The 17,049-nt window shown below is 53.3% G+C and overlaps 1 protein-coding gene across 1 annotated transcript in view; it reads right to left on the bottom strand.

Annotated features, from left to right (window-relative positions):
- The window catches only part of RFX1 (regulatory factor X, 1 (influences HLA class II expression)), a 29,722-nt gene extending 12,952 nt beyond the window's left edge, over nt 1–16,770 (bottom strand). The window contains exons 1-8 of the mRNA XM_004688240.2: nt 16,736–16,770; nt 11,895–12,254; nt 5,356–5,465; nt 5,071–5,154; nt 4,414–4,503; nt 2,968–3,081; nt 1,900–1,995; nt 242–336 (exon numbers count right to left, since the gene is read on the bottom strand). Coding sequence (XP_004688297.1) covers nt 242–336; nt 1,900–1,995; nt 2,968–3,081; nt 4,414–4,503; nt 5,071–5,154; nt 5,356–5,465; nt 11,895–12,210 — 905 coding nt within the window. The 5' untranslated portion in view covers nt 12,211–12,254; nt 16,736–16,770. The remainder of the gene's footprint in view (nt 1–241; nt 337–1,899; nt 1,996–2,967; nt 3,082–4,413; nt 4,504–5,070; nt 5,155–5,355; nt 5,466–11,894; nt 12,255–16,735) is intronic.
- Nucleotides 16,771–17,049: the final 279 nt, after the last annotated feature.

Below are 17,049 nucleotides of genomic sequence, written 5' to 3'. Positions count from 1 at the left end.
ACAACAACCAAAACTTCAAGAAACCAGGCCATTTGACTATCTGACTCCACAAAGACCTAAGTTATGCTGGGTGGCTTTCCTAACATTCAAGGATCTCTGCTTCACCCCTGCCTGGTGGCTGCTGGCTGCCCTTGGGGAGCACCAACCTATCTGTCATACCAGGCTTTGAAGAATGGACTGGGGGTTTCTGAGCAAACTCAATCCCTCTTTCTGTCCGTGAGCCCCACCCCCTCCAACTCACATGGCACTAGCCGTGTAGCTGGCATCTCCGCCCTCCACATACTGCACTTGGCTGGAGTACACGTGTGGCACAGGCACCTGCTGGAGCTGTTGCACCTGGTGTGGGAGGAAGTCAGATAGAGGTTTGGAGCAGGCCACCTCTGCCTCTGAAGGCTGGCAGTTGCCTAAGCTGTCTAGACACCTGGCTCCCCGGCTGGAAGGTTGTATCACTGGACTCTGAATACCAGCTGGTGGTCAGAGCCCAGGGTCTACAGCCTGAGGTGGGAAGGGGTACTGGGAGTCAGGCAGAACTGTGTCAGGAGAAGCCATGACTCCGGTAGGGGACTGGACAGGCGGGGCCTGAGTTGTGAAGGCTCCAAACTGGGTCCCACAGTGGGTGTGAAAGGTGGATCCCAAAGGCAAAACCAAATGCCAAGGCCCTAGCTAAAATTTTGAGCCTGGAACTAGTTAGGGCCTCAGACTTGCAGACTTCATTCGACCCACCCCTGCCTATAGGGGCGGGGCCTAGAAACGGCACCGGATATTAGGGGTGAAGCCAGGAGCAGGATCCGGGTGGGAGGGACCTAACCTCAACTGACCAGACCTTGGAAGGGGCGCTGGTTCCCTTCTTCCAACCACCCCACCCACATCCCGACCCCTGTCTGTAGGGGTGGAGCCTGGGTCCCCAGCTGGCTTTGGGGGGCGGGGTTGGGGTGGGGTGGTGGTGGTGGTGTCAGAAGCTGTTCCCCAGACTGGCGGGGCAGGGGTGGGAGGTCTACAGGGCCTGAGGCTGGGGCGGAGCCCGCCCCCGCCCGCCTGTTGCCCACCCTCCAGCCACCCCCAGCCCATGCGTCCGCCACCTACTTTGATGGCTGTGGCGGCCGTGCCGAACACTAGCACCTGGGGGACTCTCTGGATCCTGACCCTCTGGTCGGGGCTGGCTCGGGCCGAGAGCCCAGGTAGGGGCTCGAGCACCACTTTCTGCTGCGGCAGGAGCAGGTGTGGGGGCAGCACGCCCACCAGCTCCACCCACTGCTCGGCGCCCGTCTCGTAAAGGGGCGGCGGTGGCTCGAAATGGGGCGGCGGTGGCTCGGGGCTGCCTAGCTGCGGAGCCTCGCCGCTGCACGAGGGCGGGAGCGGCGGCTCCTGGGCCAGAGAGCCCGGCCCGGGCCCGGGCGGGGGCTGCCGGGGCGGCGGCTCCGGCGGCGGCGTGGGCCGGGGCTCTTGCTGCTCTGCCTTCCTAGCGGGAAACTGACTGCCTGAGCTCTGGAGGACAAACAGAGACACTGAAGGGTCACCGGCGGGGAGGTGGCAGCGGGCGGGGCTCTAACCCCACCCCCACCCCCCACCCTGCGGTCCCCTCCACCTTCCCCCCTCCCAGGGTTGCTGGGCTCCCGACCAGAAGATGCCCGCCGCCAGTGTCTCAGGGAGGGAAAACCCAGACCTCTCCGAACCGCGGGTGCCAGTAAGGGGAATGGTCCAAGGGACCAGAGCTGCAGCCCAGAGCCCAACAGTGGGAAGCACAAGCCAGGCTGGGCTCAAAAGGCTCCATTTGCTTTGCCTTGAGGATCCCTGGTGGTGGCTCCAATCCCTCCCTGTGGTCTCAGGGGCCTGTACCCCCTCCCAGACCCAGCTTGGAACAAGCCCGTTTGCCCAGAGCCAGGTAGGGGAGCCACCTACCTCTTGGGCCACGTGGACAGGCTGGAGCCCCTGCACTGTGAGCTGCTGCACAGGACCGGCTTTGGGTGCCTGGGGAGTGGTCTGGACCACAGACCTCTGCGGAAGCAAAGCCAAGTCTGGTACCCATGGTGGTGAAAGCCCCCTGTCCCTGAGCATGTACCCCCTGCCCACATGAACTTATGTAATCCACACAGCTTTCACCACCCCCCATCCAAGGAAAGGCAGTTTTCATGGCCACAGGTACCAAGCAGGTACCAAGCACCTTCCAAATTCATTTCCTACCTCTGGCAGCCCAGTTACAAGTGTGGAACCTGGGCTCAGCAAGGTGAGACTGACAGCAAGTGTTGAAATTGAAGTCGGAACTGAGAGAACCTGGTCTCCACTCTGCCCCCTACACCAGTTTATTCTATGTGGACTTTGCTGACTGAAAGGATATGGAGGCTGGGGGATAGGGGGAGGGAGTAGGGAGGGCAGGAGTTGAACCCCGGTCTGGGAGTTCAGAGGGACTTTGGTTCCAGGCATGAGAATATCTGTGAATCCTTCAGGTTTCTGCTTTCCTCTGAGAAAAGGATCTATAGCTTTCATCTGGTGTCCCATAGGGCTGGGATCCACCCTTCTAACTTGGGTGGTCTGCAAGTGGAGCGCAGATGACCCTTGTCTCTTAACTGGCTCTGGCCTCGTGGCTGGTGGCTCAGAGGTATGGACTCCTCCAGAAGACTGGGTGTGGATCTGGAGGCTTCAGCCCCTCACCGAGTCCTTAGTGGTGAGCTAGGACTAGGGGATCCCTTTAGGCAAATGGCCCAAAGAGGCCAAAATTCTTTCTCACAACTTTCCAATGCCTATTCTGTGTTACATACTTCCTAGGTGCCATATTTCATCCTCAAGGCGGCCTCCTCCCCACCCCCAATGCCCAAGTAGCCAGCAATTTTAAAACTAAGATGCTGGATCTGGAAAGGCTGGACACCCATCTGCTCAGCTCTCACCGCCCACCCCCCTGCACCCCAATGGCTGCAGGAGCAACTGGACCAGGACCCCTTGACCCAGCTGCTGCCCGCCTTGTCCAGGCACCTCTTGGGTGACGGGGACACTCTGCTGGACACCATGGACCTGCAGCTGCTGTGGCACCGTGCCTGTGGGGGCCCCGGCTGTCTTGCTGGAGCTGTTGGTCTGCACCGGTGACCGCTGTAAAAGGAGGAGACACAGGGGAAGAAGCATTGTCTAGGGCACCTGAGCCCTAAAAAAACCTTGGGAGGCCTGTCCCAGAAATCTATAGGGGAAAGTGGCAGCCATCGGGGTGCCTCAACTACCTAGGCTGTTAACTGAGAACAGATGAGGGACTCCCCACTTTCCAGATGGGTGCTGAGGCACAGACCAGAGGGGACATACCCAGGGTCATGTAGCTAGATATCATGTATGTCACCAGGCAGAGAGCTACAGAACCTGTTGAGTCTGGGCCCTGCTAGCCCTGTAATTCTTACAATTACAACCCAATTAATGATATGCTGCTGGTATCATAAGCTGTTTTACCCATAGAAAACTAGGGGTTCACATGGATCTGAAGGCCTTCCCAGAATCCTACAAATAGAATGGTAAAGCCAGCTTTCTAACTCCAAGCTCTGATACCAACACCATAGACTGGTCACCCATGGGCTGCCTGCCTCCAACACCCTCACTGGTGTTCAAGCAGTGCCCCACTCTGGTCTGAGGGGGAGCCTCTACCTGCCTTGTGGAGAGAAGAGAGGCCCACTTTGCTTCCTGGGATACAGGAACTCAGCAGGAGCTCCAAGGCCCACTCCACTCTGGGGGAAGTCACTTCCTCTTAGAGTCGGGCTAAGTTCAGAACCCACTGGACCAGGAAGTGATCAAACAAACAACCCACCAGGGGCTTATGAGGGTGTCAGTACTAGAAGTGGAGTGGACAGGAGGAATTTGGAGAAGTGTTGTTATTAAGGGGAAAGGGTGTCCTAAAGGAACTCTGCAGAGTTTTGTGGACTCCACCCCTACTCCAGTGATTGGAAATTATAACTCCCAGCAGTACTAAGGAGAGAACTGCGAAGACCCAAGGGCGGAGCTAAGCAGGCATTCTGGGACTTTGGGGGATAAATAGGGAGCGATTTTCAATGGCTCTGGCGGAGAGAGGCAATGGCTCTCTCAGACCATGTGACTGAGGGCTATCCATTAGTTTGTTACTAGAGTTCAAAGTCAGTTGAGTTGGTAAGATATTCTAGTTATCTTGCATCTCTCTCTTTCCCTGGGTTGTTCCATCTTGTATCTCTCTCTCTTTCCCTGGGTTGTTCCTTTTTCTTTCTCCTCTTTGTAAATAAACCCATTACCCTGTTATGTGTGCCTGTAGTACAACTAAATTTTAAGCGAGTGGTTGAGGACCCACAGACAGGAAGCCCAGTTCACACTGGGTTACCCTGTAACAGTGTGAGAAGCAGGGAGTTCTAATATAATGTCAGGGTACATGGGTGACCTGGGGAGAGGAGGGAGGAAGCCAGGGCTATTACTTACCTCAGCTGGTGAATGCACCGTCAGGGAGACTTGGCTGCCTTTGCTGCTGGGGGCAGCGCTCTGCACCACCAGCCTCTGTGTGGGAAGAGCCTGAGCCAGGAGGGAAAGAACCACAGTGAACCAAGATGGTCCAGAAGGTTCCTAACCAGAACACGCGTTCAGGTGACATCATGTTTCTACACATCTCTTAGCACACAGATTCATCCAATAGTTGTGACAGCCCTGTCATTACCCTACTTCACCATGACCACCAGGTTCAGAATGGCAAAAGCTGACAGTGGGGGGTAGGGTGTCCTACAGCCCATAAATGGCAAGGCTGGAGGGAAACTGGTGCCACAGGTCACTCAGAAGATGCTCTCCCCTTGGAAGTCTGATAGGACTCTGTCCTTTCTGTGCCAACCTCCTTAAGTATCCTGTAGTCTTCCAGGAGGGAGCCCATGGCACACCCACAGCCTCACAGGCCTTCTGTACTCTGCCATGGAGTGCAGAGGCCACACCTGCCAATCTTCCTTCCCTCTAAGCTGACTCCTGAAGGTCTCTCCACTGGAGGCAGCAGGTAGGGCCTGTCTTTGACGTGGCAAGGGCAGAATCAAGCAAGTCACAGGGGTGGGTTCTGAGCCTTGGCAAAGGCTGCCAGGGGCGGGTGTGCTGGCTTACCTGCTGGGGCACAGGGATGTTGGTGAGCTGGAGAGGTGACACATGGCCTGGCTTGGCCTGCACACTTGTCTGAACCAGCAGTCGCTGCGGGGGCAGAGTAAGCGCCTGAGCCACGCCAGCTTCCCCAGAGAGGCCCTGGGTGAGTGGAGGGGCAGCTGGGGTGAACACCTTAGTAAGAATAGGGGAACAGATGGTTCTGGTGGCAGGGCAGGAATGAAACCTGTGGCCACCACTGCCCCCATCACATGCTCTTCCCCCCACCCCTGAAAGAGGGATACATCTTACCTGTTGGGCGCCCTGTACTTGTTGAACCACCTGAGTGGGGACGCCGGTCTGGCTGGCTGTGGAGCCTGGGCTGGCCTCTGACACAGTCTCGCTGGCCCGCATGGTGCCTTCTGTGAGGATGGGTTGTGGGGTCAGCTCTGCCTGCTTTCCTGAATCCCACCCTGAGTCTGAGCCTGGAAGGGATGATGTAGCCCAAAGCTGACCCCTAAAAGGATCAAACCTCTCTTCTGAGAATCCTGCCTGCCCAGACCAACCCTGACTTTGCCCACAGGTGTAAGTGCCAGGAGGATCCAGATCTTTTACCATTCAGAATCATCCCCTCCTTGTCCCAAAGCAAGACCAGAGAAGTGACCAGGGAGCTGTGATGCAGCAGAAGCCCAGAGGGCTGAAGCCTTCTTCCTGACAGTAGGACTTGCCAGCTGACAGCTACTGACCCCCACCACTACCCTGGAAAGACCAAGGGGCTGGGCCCCTTCCCTGAGATGAACCCTTGCTTCCCAGAGGTGGAAGCTGCCAGGGGAGGGGAGTGGCCTTGCTGGTATGTGGTCAAGTGCCCCCTCCTTCTCCATAGCCTTTGCCTCTCTGTCCTCAACGTGGTGGAGACAACAGGGGGCTTGGAGCTGGGTAGGTGGGTACTCACGCTGACAGGCAGATGAGAAGCAGCAGTCATAGAACATGATGCCCACCTGCGTCCACCCTGCCCCAGCCCCAAGTCCATCCACTGCCCCATACAGATCACTTCTGGTCCACTTGTTGAGAACATTAGGGTGTGCAGGCAGCTTTATACCTGCAACCTTGAGGAGCTAATCCCACACTGTGGATGCACAGCTCCCATCTGCCCTCTTGAAATAAACACTCCCCTCCTGGCAGGCCCAACCCAAACGGGGCCTTCACAGGGGATGGGGCTGAACTCCAGGATCAGGAGGGAGGCTGGTACCAGAGATGCTATCAGTTGGCCTGGTGAAGGTCGAGTTTCATGCACACCTTCCTGAGTGATTAACAGGCAAGCTGGGGTGAGAGTGAGGGCGAGGAGGGCAAGTATCCCTTAGAGGTGGCTGTGAGACCCTTACCCTGTTCAGGGCCTTCCTACTCCTCCCCCACAAGCCCCCACCAGGTTCAGGGGTGGGGCTGGACATACACATGCCTGCCTTTCCTCCAAGGTGCTGTCAGAAGGAGCCACGCTCTCAACTCCATCTCCTAGGGACCCCTAGCAGGATCAGGAGGTGGTTAACAGGAGTGACAGGAGTCACTGCATGCTTCTGGTATCCCAGTGCTGTGCTAGGTCTTCCTGGGCAGTCAGAAATGGGAAGAATTTTTACTGCCCCCACTTTCAGATAAAGCAACAAAGACAGGGAAAAAATGACTTGGCCAAGGTCATGTAGCTGGAAACCAGCAGGCCATTATAGAGACCCATGTCTGTACATTTCCTGTTATGCATGGAACCCAGTCTCAGGTCATGGCTAGGATGACCACAGAGCAGCCAGTGAAGGACTCAGTTTCCACAGGAGTGAGATGGGCTTTGGTATGTAGGGACAAGGAAGTGTTTAGGTCAGATGCAAAGAAACTTCAGGGACTGAGTCTAGAGCAGAGACAAGTGTGTGGGGGAGGTGGGGGGAGGGGAGGGGTGGAGATTGGTCCTACAGCTAAGTCTAGAGCAGAGACTGGGGTATGTGTGTGTTTGTGTGTGTGGTGAGGAGTGGAGACTGGCCCCACAGCCAAGTCTAGAGCAGAAGTAGGTGTGTGTGAGGAGTGGAGCCTGGCCCCGCAGCCTGGCCAGACGCTGTGGGGCAGACGCTGGAATACCATTAAGCCAGATACCTCTGAGGCACCAATTTTCCTATGTTTTGCTGGAAATCTTCTGAGGCTCCCCTGAGCAGTGAGGGAGGAGGCCCTTACTAAGACAGCCCCACTGGACAAACCTGTAAAAGCTCAGAGTCATGTGAAGGGCCCTGCACACCTGGGTGTTTCAAGGAACAGGGAGCCAGGTCTAGCCTGAGGGAGGCCAATGGAAGGTTCTGCTTGGCTCAGGGTGGGCAGCAAGTATGGGGCTGGCCCCAGCTAATTTCTAGTCCTAGAGATTCTGATGAAAACACCAAAGCTAATTCTTGAGGGTGACCTCAGCAGTTGGAGGCCTGGGGTCCCACCAGAAGCAGTCTTGCCCAGCTCCTGTCTCCGGGGTATCACTCAACACTGGGACCCCCATGCTTACCAGGCCAGATGGGCTATGCCACGAAGATAAAAAGGTGAGGTTCAGAGTCTACTCTTCAGACCAGGGGCTTCTCCTGTGTGTATCCCTGTCTGCTGTAGCCGAGGTGGGGCCAGGGCACTGTGACTTTCCTTTCCTAGCCTTGTCTGTGTGTAAGTGAGCCTGCCAGCATCGGCATCTGTCTGCCTGTCCTACCCCTCCAGGCATGAGCCCGGGAGGGCCCCACTGTGTCACTTCTCACAGGAAGTGGCAGCTGATTTCCTGTCCCTCGATCTGACGAGCATCTCTTCTTCCCCAGCCCCCGCACTTCTCCGTCAAGACCTACTGATGCCGGTAGTGCCAGCGAAGCTTGGTGGAAAAGACTGAGGCAGGCCCAGAGACGGTGCGGAGCTGTGGCCCTCTTCCTTTACCACTGGGTTGGCTCATTCCTTTCTCTTTTCATTGATTTCAGCCAGGGCTCCTGGGAGAACCTATTGGTTCCTGATGGCCCCAAGGTCCTGTGACCCTTGTTTACACCAACTTAGTTTACCCATCAGTGCTTGAGGATTCTGACAAACACCACCCATGTCCCTCTCCCAGGCACAAGGTTCTTGGATGTCTGAGAATTCCCAAGGAGAAAGCAGCAGGGTGGACGTGGCCCCTCCTCTGCCAGCCTGATCCCCTGCAGGCAGGTTGGCTTTCACCTTCCTGGGGGTGGGGTCCCAGGCTCCATAGCACCTCTGCCTCAAATTTCAAGTGGCCTCTGGACAGGGATTTATGGATCTAGAGGATTGCTTCTAGGCAGGGAAACTTGAGCTGCTGTCCCATCATCTTCAAAGTCACCTTAAGGCAGAGCTGGCAGGGACTGGGCTGCATGAACTGCTCGCTGGTGCTGCTCCTGGCAGGGTTACAGCCCAGACTCCCAGGCCCCTCCCTGTGACTCCCTGGGTCCCTGGTCAGCTCAGATTGCTTCTGGCAATAGAAGAGCTCCAAGTGCCTCGCTGAAGCCTTCACTCGTATCAGTTACCCATCCCCGCCCCATGGGGCCAGCTCACATGGCCCAAAGGCTGCCCTGAAAAGAAAATGGACACTAAGCTGGGAGAGACACATGGAGGAACCCTGGAAAACCTTCCTTTTCATCCTCAGTATAAATCAAAGAAGCCTTTTATTTATTTATTCACCCTTCTGGTGACAGAGCCACTCCGGCCAGAGCCAGGAGCAGCAGGGAAATGCAATTCCCCAGGGCCACTGTGACAGGTTAAGCGACAGCCCTACCAAGGAATGGAGCCCAAGTCACACCAGCAGCCCTTGACAAAGGAGAGGCCGCCCATGTAGATGCTACAACTGGCTAAGGGTGCTGCTGGGTCAAAGACCACATGTGCCTTGATCTCTAAGCACAGGGCCTCCTTGGGGAAACAACAAGGAATTGGAAAAGCCAAGAGGAAAGAGGAGGGCTGGGACTTAGGGTGTTCTGCAACCTGGCCCTGTACCCACTCCAGCTCCTCCTCCTGGGGACTGTGACCAGCTGGACCAGGACCCATCAAATGGCTTGTGGGTGAGCAAAGTCCACTAGTTGTGACAGGTACCTCTGCCCCACTCTCAGCTTCCCAGCAGCTGCACTGGGTCAGGTCAGCATTCACACAAGCCTTCACCACTCATTTCACAAAGACTGACTGGTCAGAGCTCTGACCTCATGCATAGTGGGCATGGCATCATCACCTTCAGGTGGTGTTAGAGGTTAAGAAAAATAAAGCAAAGTAAGGAGACTGGGAGTGGGCAGTAGGGGGTGGGTATCAGTGAGGTGGCGTTGAGCAGAGACCCCAAGAGCGATAAGGCCTTTGGAAGGTAGAGGGCCCTGTAGGTGCCGGGCAGCTGGGAGACTGGACTGAGCCTGGTGGGTGAGTGAAAGCACAGGAAGCCCAGGTAACTGTAGCAGTGTGCAAAGAACCAGTGGTGCTGGGAACCCAACAGGCCTGTACAGCAGAGTGGGCATTTCTGAGCGGAGGAGATGGCAAGTGTGGGCTTTTAAAGTTCTTCTCTGTGTGTGGCCAGCTCTCCTGGAGCTCAGAAAGCCCAGACTGTGTTTTCTTGGAAGCAGTTCCCAAGGCTACCTAATCCGCAGTTATCCACAGGGTCACCTGACTGTTGTAATGGAGGTAGCTACAAAGGGTTAGAGTTGGGCAGGGTAGGGGCTGGGAGGTGGGAAAGGTTCTGGATAGATTTAGGAGGAGCAGGAAGAGGCCCTGCTTGCTCCTGGGTGGGTAGAACAGGAAACTAAGCTGACCCTGGTATTGGAATGCTACTTATTAGTACGAGGAAATCCCAATGGAGGGCAAATTTGAGGAAGGAAGAAACCCAGAGTGCTATTCAGCTACACTGGCATGAGAGGCTGGTTTGACTATGAGTGGGTCACAGGTGGGTGGGCTTCAGAGTGAGACCCGGGGCACAGACCTCAACATGGGCACTGTCACCATAGAGGTAGCATCAAAAGTCGAGACACTAGACAAGGCCACAATGAAGGGAGAGTTAGTGGGGCACAGAGGTGGCCCCAGTCTGATGAGTCATTGCTAACAAAGCTGGGAGAAGAGGAAAAAGCAGTGAAGGGAACAAAAAGGGCAGCAGGGAGGTAGGCAGAGACCAGGGCAGAAGGGTGTTGCAGAGGAGAAAACAGCTTATCGGACACTGGCATAGGTCATGGAAGAATTGCCATTGTCAGTGTACTGACAATATGGGGGTTGTAGGGGGCCCCAATGGAGGCTTAGAGTGAGGAAGGGAGGGTGAAGCCTTGGAAGAATTTTGACTTAAGTGTAAGGGAAGTCTTCGGTGGCAGGTGAAGGGGTTGCAGAGCCTGGGGTCCTGTTTCATTCTTGAGGGCCTCTGGGAAAAACAGGCAGAACATGAGGGCTGATGGCAGAATTAAGACCTGGACAGGATGGCCCAAGATAGGTGGGACTAGTGCAATCTGCCAACTGGGAAAAGGTAGAGCTGATGGATTCCAAGAGAACTCAGGGCCTGGGAGGCTAGTTACAAGGAATACAGGTCTTTTTTGTCATTGGGACCTAGTGAAGTCAACAACAAGGTCAAGGGTCAGCAGTACAGAGAGAGACGGATGGAAGTGAGGAAGAGTGGAGGATACATCCAAGAGGAAAGAGCAGAATCACTATGCAGTACTGAAAACCCATAGGAGTTTTGTGGCCTAGACACACTGGCCACAAAGTAATCTGGCCTCAACTCAGTGCTTAGCAAGGCTCAAACTTGACATCCCTCCATGACATCCTTCCATGCCAGTCCATGTGGTAAAGTCATTGCCAGGGACTTCCAGCACATTGCCCAGGACCGCAGTGGCACCTGTCCTGGCCCCCATGGAGCCACATCCATAGCTACATCTTTGCCTTGATTCTCCTGTGGTGCCAAACTTGATCCTGACCTGCCCCTTCCACAGCCTCTGAAGATGGGGGATTCTCTAAGGGGCCCTGCCACCAACTTTTCTGCTGTAGAAGGGCAGGGCACAGTCTCAACCCAGGGTTTTCCCACAGTCACCCCTCATCCCTCCATTGAGCATACCGCAAATGCGACATCACCTGGTCCTGGTCTGAGTCCCATCTTTTCCCTTGGGGAAGTGACTGTCAGGCCCACCCTTTCCCTCTGGTTTCCTCGGCTCAATACATTCAGATCCTGGGAAGAACCAGAGCATGGGAAAGTTGTTCCAGGCGGAAGCCCCAGGGTCTAAAACCCAAGCTTCCTAGTTATTTTCTCCACAGGCTCAAGGAACAGTGGCAGGGATAAATAGGGACCACATGCTTTTGAATTTGCCCAGCTGACAACCCCCCTGAGCTTCTAGGTCCTCCCAGACAAGAAAAGGCCGCTCTTAAGAGGAGGTGATACCTCTGGTTCCTCCCAAACAACTCTCTCTAAAGCAGCTGACAGCATAAAGCTATTATGATGCCTTTATGGGGAAACTGAGGCAGAGTGGCTGAGGGATGGTGGGCCTCAAGGCCAGACCTACAGTGCAGTGGCCCTGGGCTCCCCCTGTCTCCAGTGGATTTCCCAGTCCTTTCTTCAAGTGACAGCTTGTTTGGGGACAAAGACAGAAACAGCTGTAAGAGCTGCTATGCTGGAAAGGAGTTGGGCACTAAGGAAGCCTCCCTATGTGGTCTTACTGTTCCTTTCCCAGAATGTCCTGCAAATCCCATCCAGGAACCTCAGGAAATTCAAACCTGCCATGCATGCTGAGGACAGGCACAGAAAGTGATGGAGAAAATCATGGAGGCCCCACACCCAGAATGTTGGGCAGTGCAAACTCCTCTTGGGGCTGTTCTCAGAACACCCTAACTCTGGACACATATCCACTTACCTGAGACGGTGACCACGATGTACTGCTGGGATACCGGGGTCGGGGTGGGTGCACCGGCTGGCTGTGAAGGCGTGGGGGCGGCCGGGAGCTCCGTCACGTACTGCTTCTGGCTACCCGGTGGCTGTGCCTGGGGCTGGGGGCTCTGAAGCTCCGTGACATACTGGGGCTGAGGGGTGGTAGCGGTGGGTGGCTGGGGAGCCTGGGGCGCTGCTGGCGGTGGTGGTGTCAGCTGAGGCTGGGCCTGTGGTGGGGCCTGTGGCGGCTGGGATGGTTGCGGAGCTGCCTGTAGCTCAGTAACATACGCCTGTGTTGCCATGCCAACAGTGGGGAAAATGATAATAAATAAGGCTTTTTTTTTTTCTTCCTTGGGAAGAAGGGGAGGGGGGAAGAGGGAAAAAAAAAAAAGAAGGAAAACAAGGATTAATCTCAAGCAAAGGAAACCAGGGACAGTTCCTGGTTCTCTGGAGACATATTTGGGCTCATCACTAACTTAATTAAATCCCGAGGCTGGTGGCCAGATACAACCAGTCCATCTGCAGGGGAACTGGGTATGGACTGAGGCTGGTCTGTTCATCTTCCATTCACCCCTGGTCAGGAATGCTGCTTCTTTCTTCCCAGTCCCTGTTGCCTGGGGGACCCCTGTGTGGGGGTGAGGGGAGGGTGAGTAAAATCACCCAGAGAAAATGGTACAGTTCCTTTGAGGGAACTGCAGGCTGCGCACTGACTTGAGGCCTCTTTTTTTTTTTTTTTTTTTTTTTAAAAATTTTTTTTTTTTTTTTTTTTTGGTAACAGTATTTCATTTTATACTTTGCAATAACCAGTCAGGGGAGTGAGTTTGGTCTACCAGATGAGCAGCTAAGGCTCAGAGAGATTGAGGAGTTTGCCCCAGACCACACAACAGAGAAATGGCAGGCCTGAGTTGGAACTCTGCTTTCTGAGCCCTTGACTAACAGTTGGCTAACTGCCCGTAAAGAAAGTCTTGGGGGAAGCTGTCTCCCAGGGAACCCGTGCCAGCTCCCTTCATGCCTGCCATCTGGGCTCAGATTCTCAGTTGAGTATCATTCCTAGTGGGGTGCCAGACGCGAGGAAGGTATCTTGAGTCCAAAAATCACCACCCCTGGGCTGCTCATGACCACAGGGCCTTTCAGGGCCTGGCCCAGGAATATTTACATGTCTGCACACCAGATGTGAGAGGGGCTGGGAACAGCCTCTGCGCACAGGACAAGCCCAGCTGCCACTGCTGGCTTCAGTGGGAAAAGGCAGCTTTCCTGGCTACTAGAGGACAGTGGTCCCTGTCCCAGGAACTGGGCTGGAATAGGTGTCCCTGCCAAGCCCAGGCTCCCTCTCCACAGGCCCACCGAATCCCTCTAGCTAAGCTCCTCCTCCTTTCACTAAGCAGTGTCCTGTCCCTAAGCCCTACTGCAGCAGGGGAGAGAGTAGGGCCCGGACTAATGTGCCCGCCTTGGAAACTGTCACAAGTGCATAAGTAGGTAAGAAGAAAAGCTCCAGCCCCAACACCTTCATGGCCCTGGCCTGGCCCTGGAGCTACTTGAGTACAGAAGTCCTGCCTGCAGTGTCACCGGCTGGCAGATGAACCAGAGGCTTTTATAAGAACCCTCCAGCACCTGTGGCCAAGATGAACCAGCAGGCAGGTCTCCATTGTAGGGAGACTCCAAGGCAGGGTTTTCAACAGGAAGGAGGAGAAAAACAACTGTGGCAATGCACTGGGAGTCTCAGGAGGGCTTTTCTGTGATTAGGGCCTCACAGGGAGGGAGGAACCACCACACCCATTCTATTCATGAGCAAAACCAGGCTGGGGCCACCTGCAGAATTGTGGAGACTGATGAGCAAGGGGTACATGTACTCTTGGCCTTAGTCCTAGTCAGAGAGCCATGCCCAGGGCTCACCTATTTCTCATAATGATAAATGGCATGTCCCATTTTTCACATGGGGAGACCTAAATCTCACCTTCACGTACCTCACTTCCTGAGGCCTCAGTCAGGGCAGCAGAACTGAGTGGAAAGCCCACTTCAGCAGCCCCTGGAAGCCTAGGAGCAAAGCAACCCCCACTTCTTCATGACTCCCCTTAGTACCCATCTGGCCTCAGGAACCAGGCTTGCTCTTTGATGCCAAGCCCAAGAAATGTCTGAGTTAGTAGGCAACAAGGCAGGTAAGAAAAGAGCCCTGAATGGGGCTGATACATGATCCCAATTGTGTGGTAAGGGGGCACTGTGTGTGTGTAGGGGGGTAGCAAGGGGGGTGGCGAGGGCCTCCCCTTCCTGCACCTCCACTGCCCCTTCTGTAAAATGGATGCAATGCAGGGCTGCTGGCTTCAGTCTGACCTTATAGGCAGTGTTTGTCCTTTAACAAGGCTCCAGAAACAAAACAAAATCTCCAGGCTCTGCCTCCTTTTCAGTGACCACGGCTTTGAGCTGCTGAGTACAGGGACTTCTGTCTACATTTGAGTGTACTCACAGAACTCAAGGCAGCTTGGGAGGGCCAGAGGTAGATGGGCTGGGCCAGGATCTAGGTCTCAGAAAGCTATCTTGGTCTTTCCCATCAGGCAAGGCAGGGCTCTCCTACCAGGGGCTCAGGCAGGGGTTAGGGGGAGGTTGCCCACCCAGCTAAAGGAAAGAGGCAGCTGCCGACTGCTTACATGAAGAAAAAAAAATCTCTCAGTTCCTGCTATCCCTAAACTCCTTTCTGAAAGCGTAAGAGGGGCTGCTTTCAGACACCACTGGGTCCTAACTCTATAGCTCAGCTCAGGTGTTCAAGTTACTGTGTTGTCAGACCCACATCGACATGAACCCTAGTATGTCTCTTACTTAATCCACAAACACATTACTGACCTTTTTCTGGGCCTCAGTTTCCCCAATTGCCACCTGGGGATGACGAAAATACCCAATTCAAAAGGCTGTTGTAATGGTCCAGTGAAATCAATCCAGTTCTAAATAAGTGCTAAGAAGTAGAAACTGCTATTACTATTCTTTATCCAACAAATATTCATGCCAGGTAGGGTTGTAGGTGGAAAAAAACAATCAATCCTCGAGCTTTTGAAAGAAGGCAGTGAGGAGAAATCAATCCAATCCTAGTGCTCATCATCATCAGAAGGATCATTTCAGGCTCTGATGGTGATTGCCATCACTAAATAAATACAAGTTCCTGAGTACCACTGCCCAGATTCTGACCATGTCCTGGTATCTGCTATTTGAGTTAACAGTTCCTCCATGATCCCAAGTCAGTGGGCCCCAGGAGCACTCTGAGAAACTCGGACCTGGGCTTTCTCAGTCCTAGGAGAGCTGGCTTTTTGTGGCCCTCTCCCATAAAGAAAGGGCTTTAAAAGAAAGCTGGTGCTTTCTTTTCCCTAAAGTACAGACTCCTCAGCTCTCATCCTTCTACTCAGTGACCCTCCCAAAGGGGAAGTGGGAGACTGACATTACAGTTAGACTGGCTTCTCTGTTGGAGGTCTTCCCACCACTGTACTGTCAGTCTCCAGGAAGGATGATATGGAGTGCCAGGTTTACCACACTTGACTGAGGAACCTTGTTTTTCCATTTGTTGATGACTACAATTAGCAGAGTCCTACAGGTGCATAACACAGAAAGGAATGAGACACCAGTATCTATACGTCATGAGATCTTCCCCATATCATTGAGTATGAACCACCTTTGTTTTTATTTAGTACATCATGTAACACAGGGAATTGTTCCACAAATCTGTCCCTTGGCAATGAAACTACCAAGAAAAGCACTCATGGCTGTGCCTATCTTCAAAGCCAACAGCTGTTTTTGGAGAATGGGTCAAACAGACAACATTTTGGCTTTGTGGGAAGATAGTCTCTGTTGCAGATATTCACTTTGCTATTACAGTGTGAAAGCAGCCATATATGATACATAAACAAATGAGTGTGGTTGAGTGCCAACAACCTTCATTTCCAGACACTGAAATCTGAATTTCATATAATTTTCTCATGTCATGATATAGTGATTTGTGTCATAAAATCTTCTTTTGAAGTGGGGGGAAGGACTCAGTGGCCTATGGTAGAAGATGATTGGTACTTTAACAGTGGGTGTAGTATGAGAACATATATTTGTAAACTCCTGAAACACAGTTTTGTTAGTCAATAAACATGAATTAAGAAATATTCACTTAAAAATGTAAATTCATTTTTACATTTACTCATGGGTTATATATATTTAAAAAAGATAATGAACCACAGTTCGACAAACTCTGTTTTAAATGCTAGTTCTATAACTAAATGGCTTACTTCTTGAACACCTTCCTCCAAAGGAAACAAAAAGTTAATTAATTTTCCACACCTATAGAATGGCTTCAATACTGAACCTGAGGGGCAAAAGGGAAATCATGTATAATGAAGGGATTTCCCTCATCCTCTATGTCCAGCTAGTTTATAAGACTTGTCAATAACTCACCCATAATAGACCTGAAGGGTGGGCATTTCTAATAATGGTCTGCCTTGTCCATCATCCATCACTAGCTCCTAGAACACTGTTAGACACACTTTTATGGTCTAATAGAGTATTTATGTGCTGTGCCGGGAATACACAGCCTCGTGAGTAGCCCAAGCAGGTTCTATTGATTGGTGAGGCTTTATAAATAAACTTACCATCTCCTACCAGCAGCAGACTTCTGCTATAGGGGCAGGTGATGACTCTGGGTCCAGAACAGGTCTCCTAGCTCAGGAAGACTATGAGCAGTTTCAATCTGCAGGTTGTGTCCCTGGAGGGCTCTGCCTGATCGATCCCTTGTCCCTAGCCCCCAGGATATGACAGCAGGTGGTGGGAAAAGAGGGCAAGGATTTCAGTTTCAGAGATACTTACCTAGGTCCCCACCTTTCCCATGATACCCAAACTCCTGCTTCACCCAGAAGACTCCTGCAATGAAGAAAGGCTTGGGACTGAGCATGAACCTCTAGTCCAGGGACAATTTGTCTTACTGACTTCTCCCCTAAAGTTGGAGACAGGCCATTCAGGAGCAAGGGGTGTAACACTTTTCCACTGAAAACTGGAATCCTGGTATTCAGCTTCCTGGGATCATGGCCCACAAGGCCCAGCAAGCAAGTCAACTTTTAAAGTCACCAAGTTCTCACACAATTCAAAATGATAAAAATAAATGCGAACAGTGTAATTCTGAG

The sequence above is a fragment of the Condylura cristata genome, unplaced genomic scaffold (genome assembly GCF_000260355.1).
Source record: "Condylura cristata isolate star-nosed mole 26May11 unplaced genomic scaffold, ConCri1.0 scaffold00024, whole genome shotgun sequence".
Classification (NCBI taxonomy): domain Eukaryota; kingdom Metazoa; phylum Chordata; class Mammalia; order Eulipotyphla; family Talpidae; genus Condylura; species Condylura cristata.
This window is presented reverse-complemented; position numbering and strand designations above follow the sequence as displayed.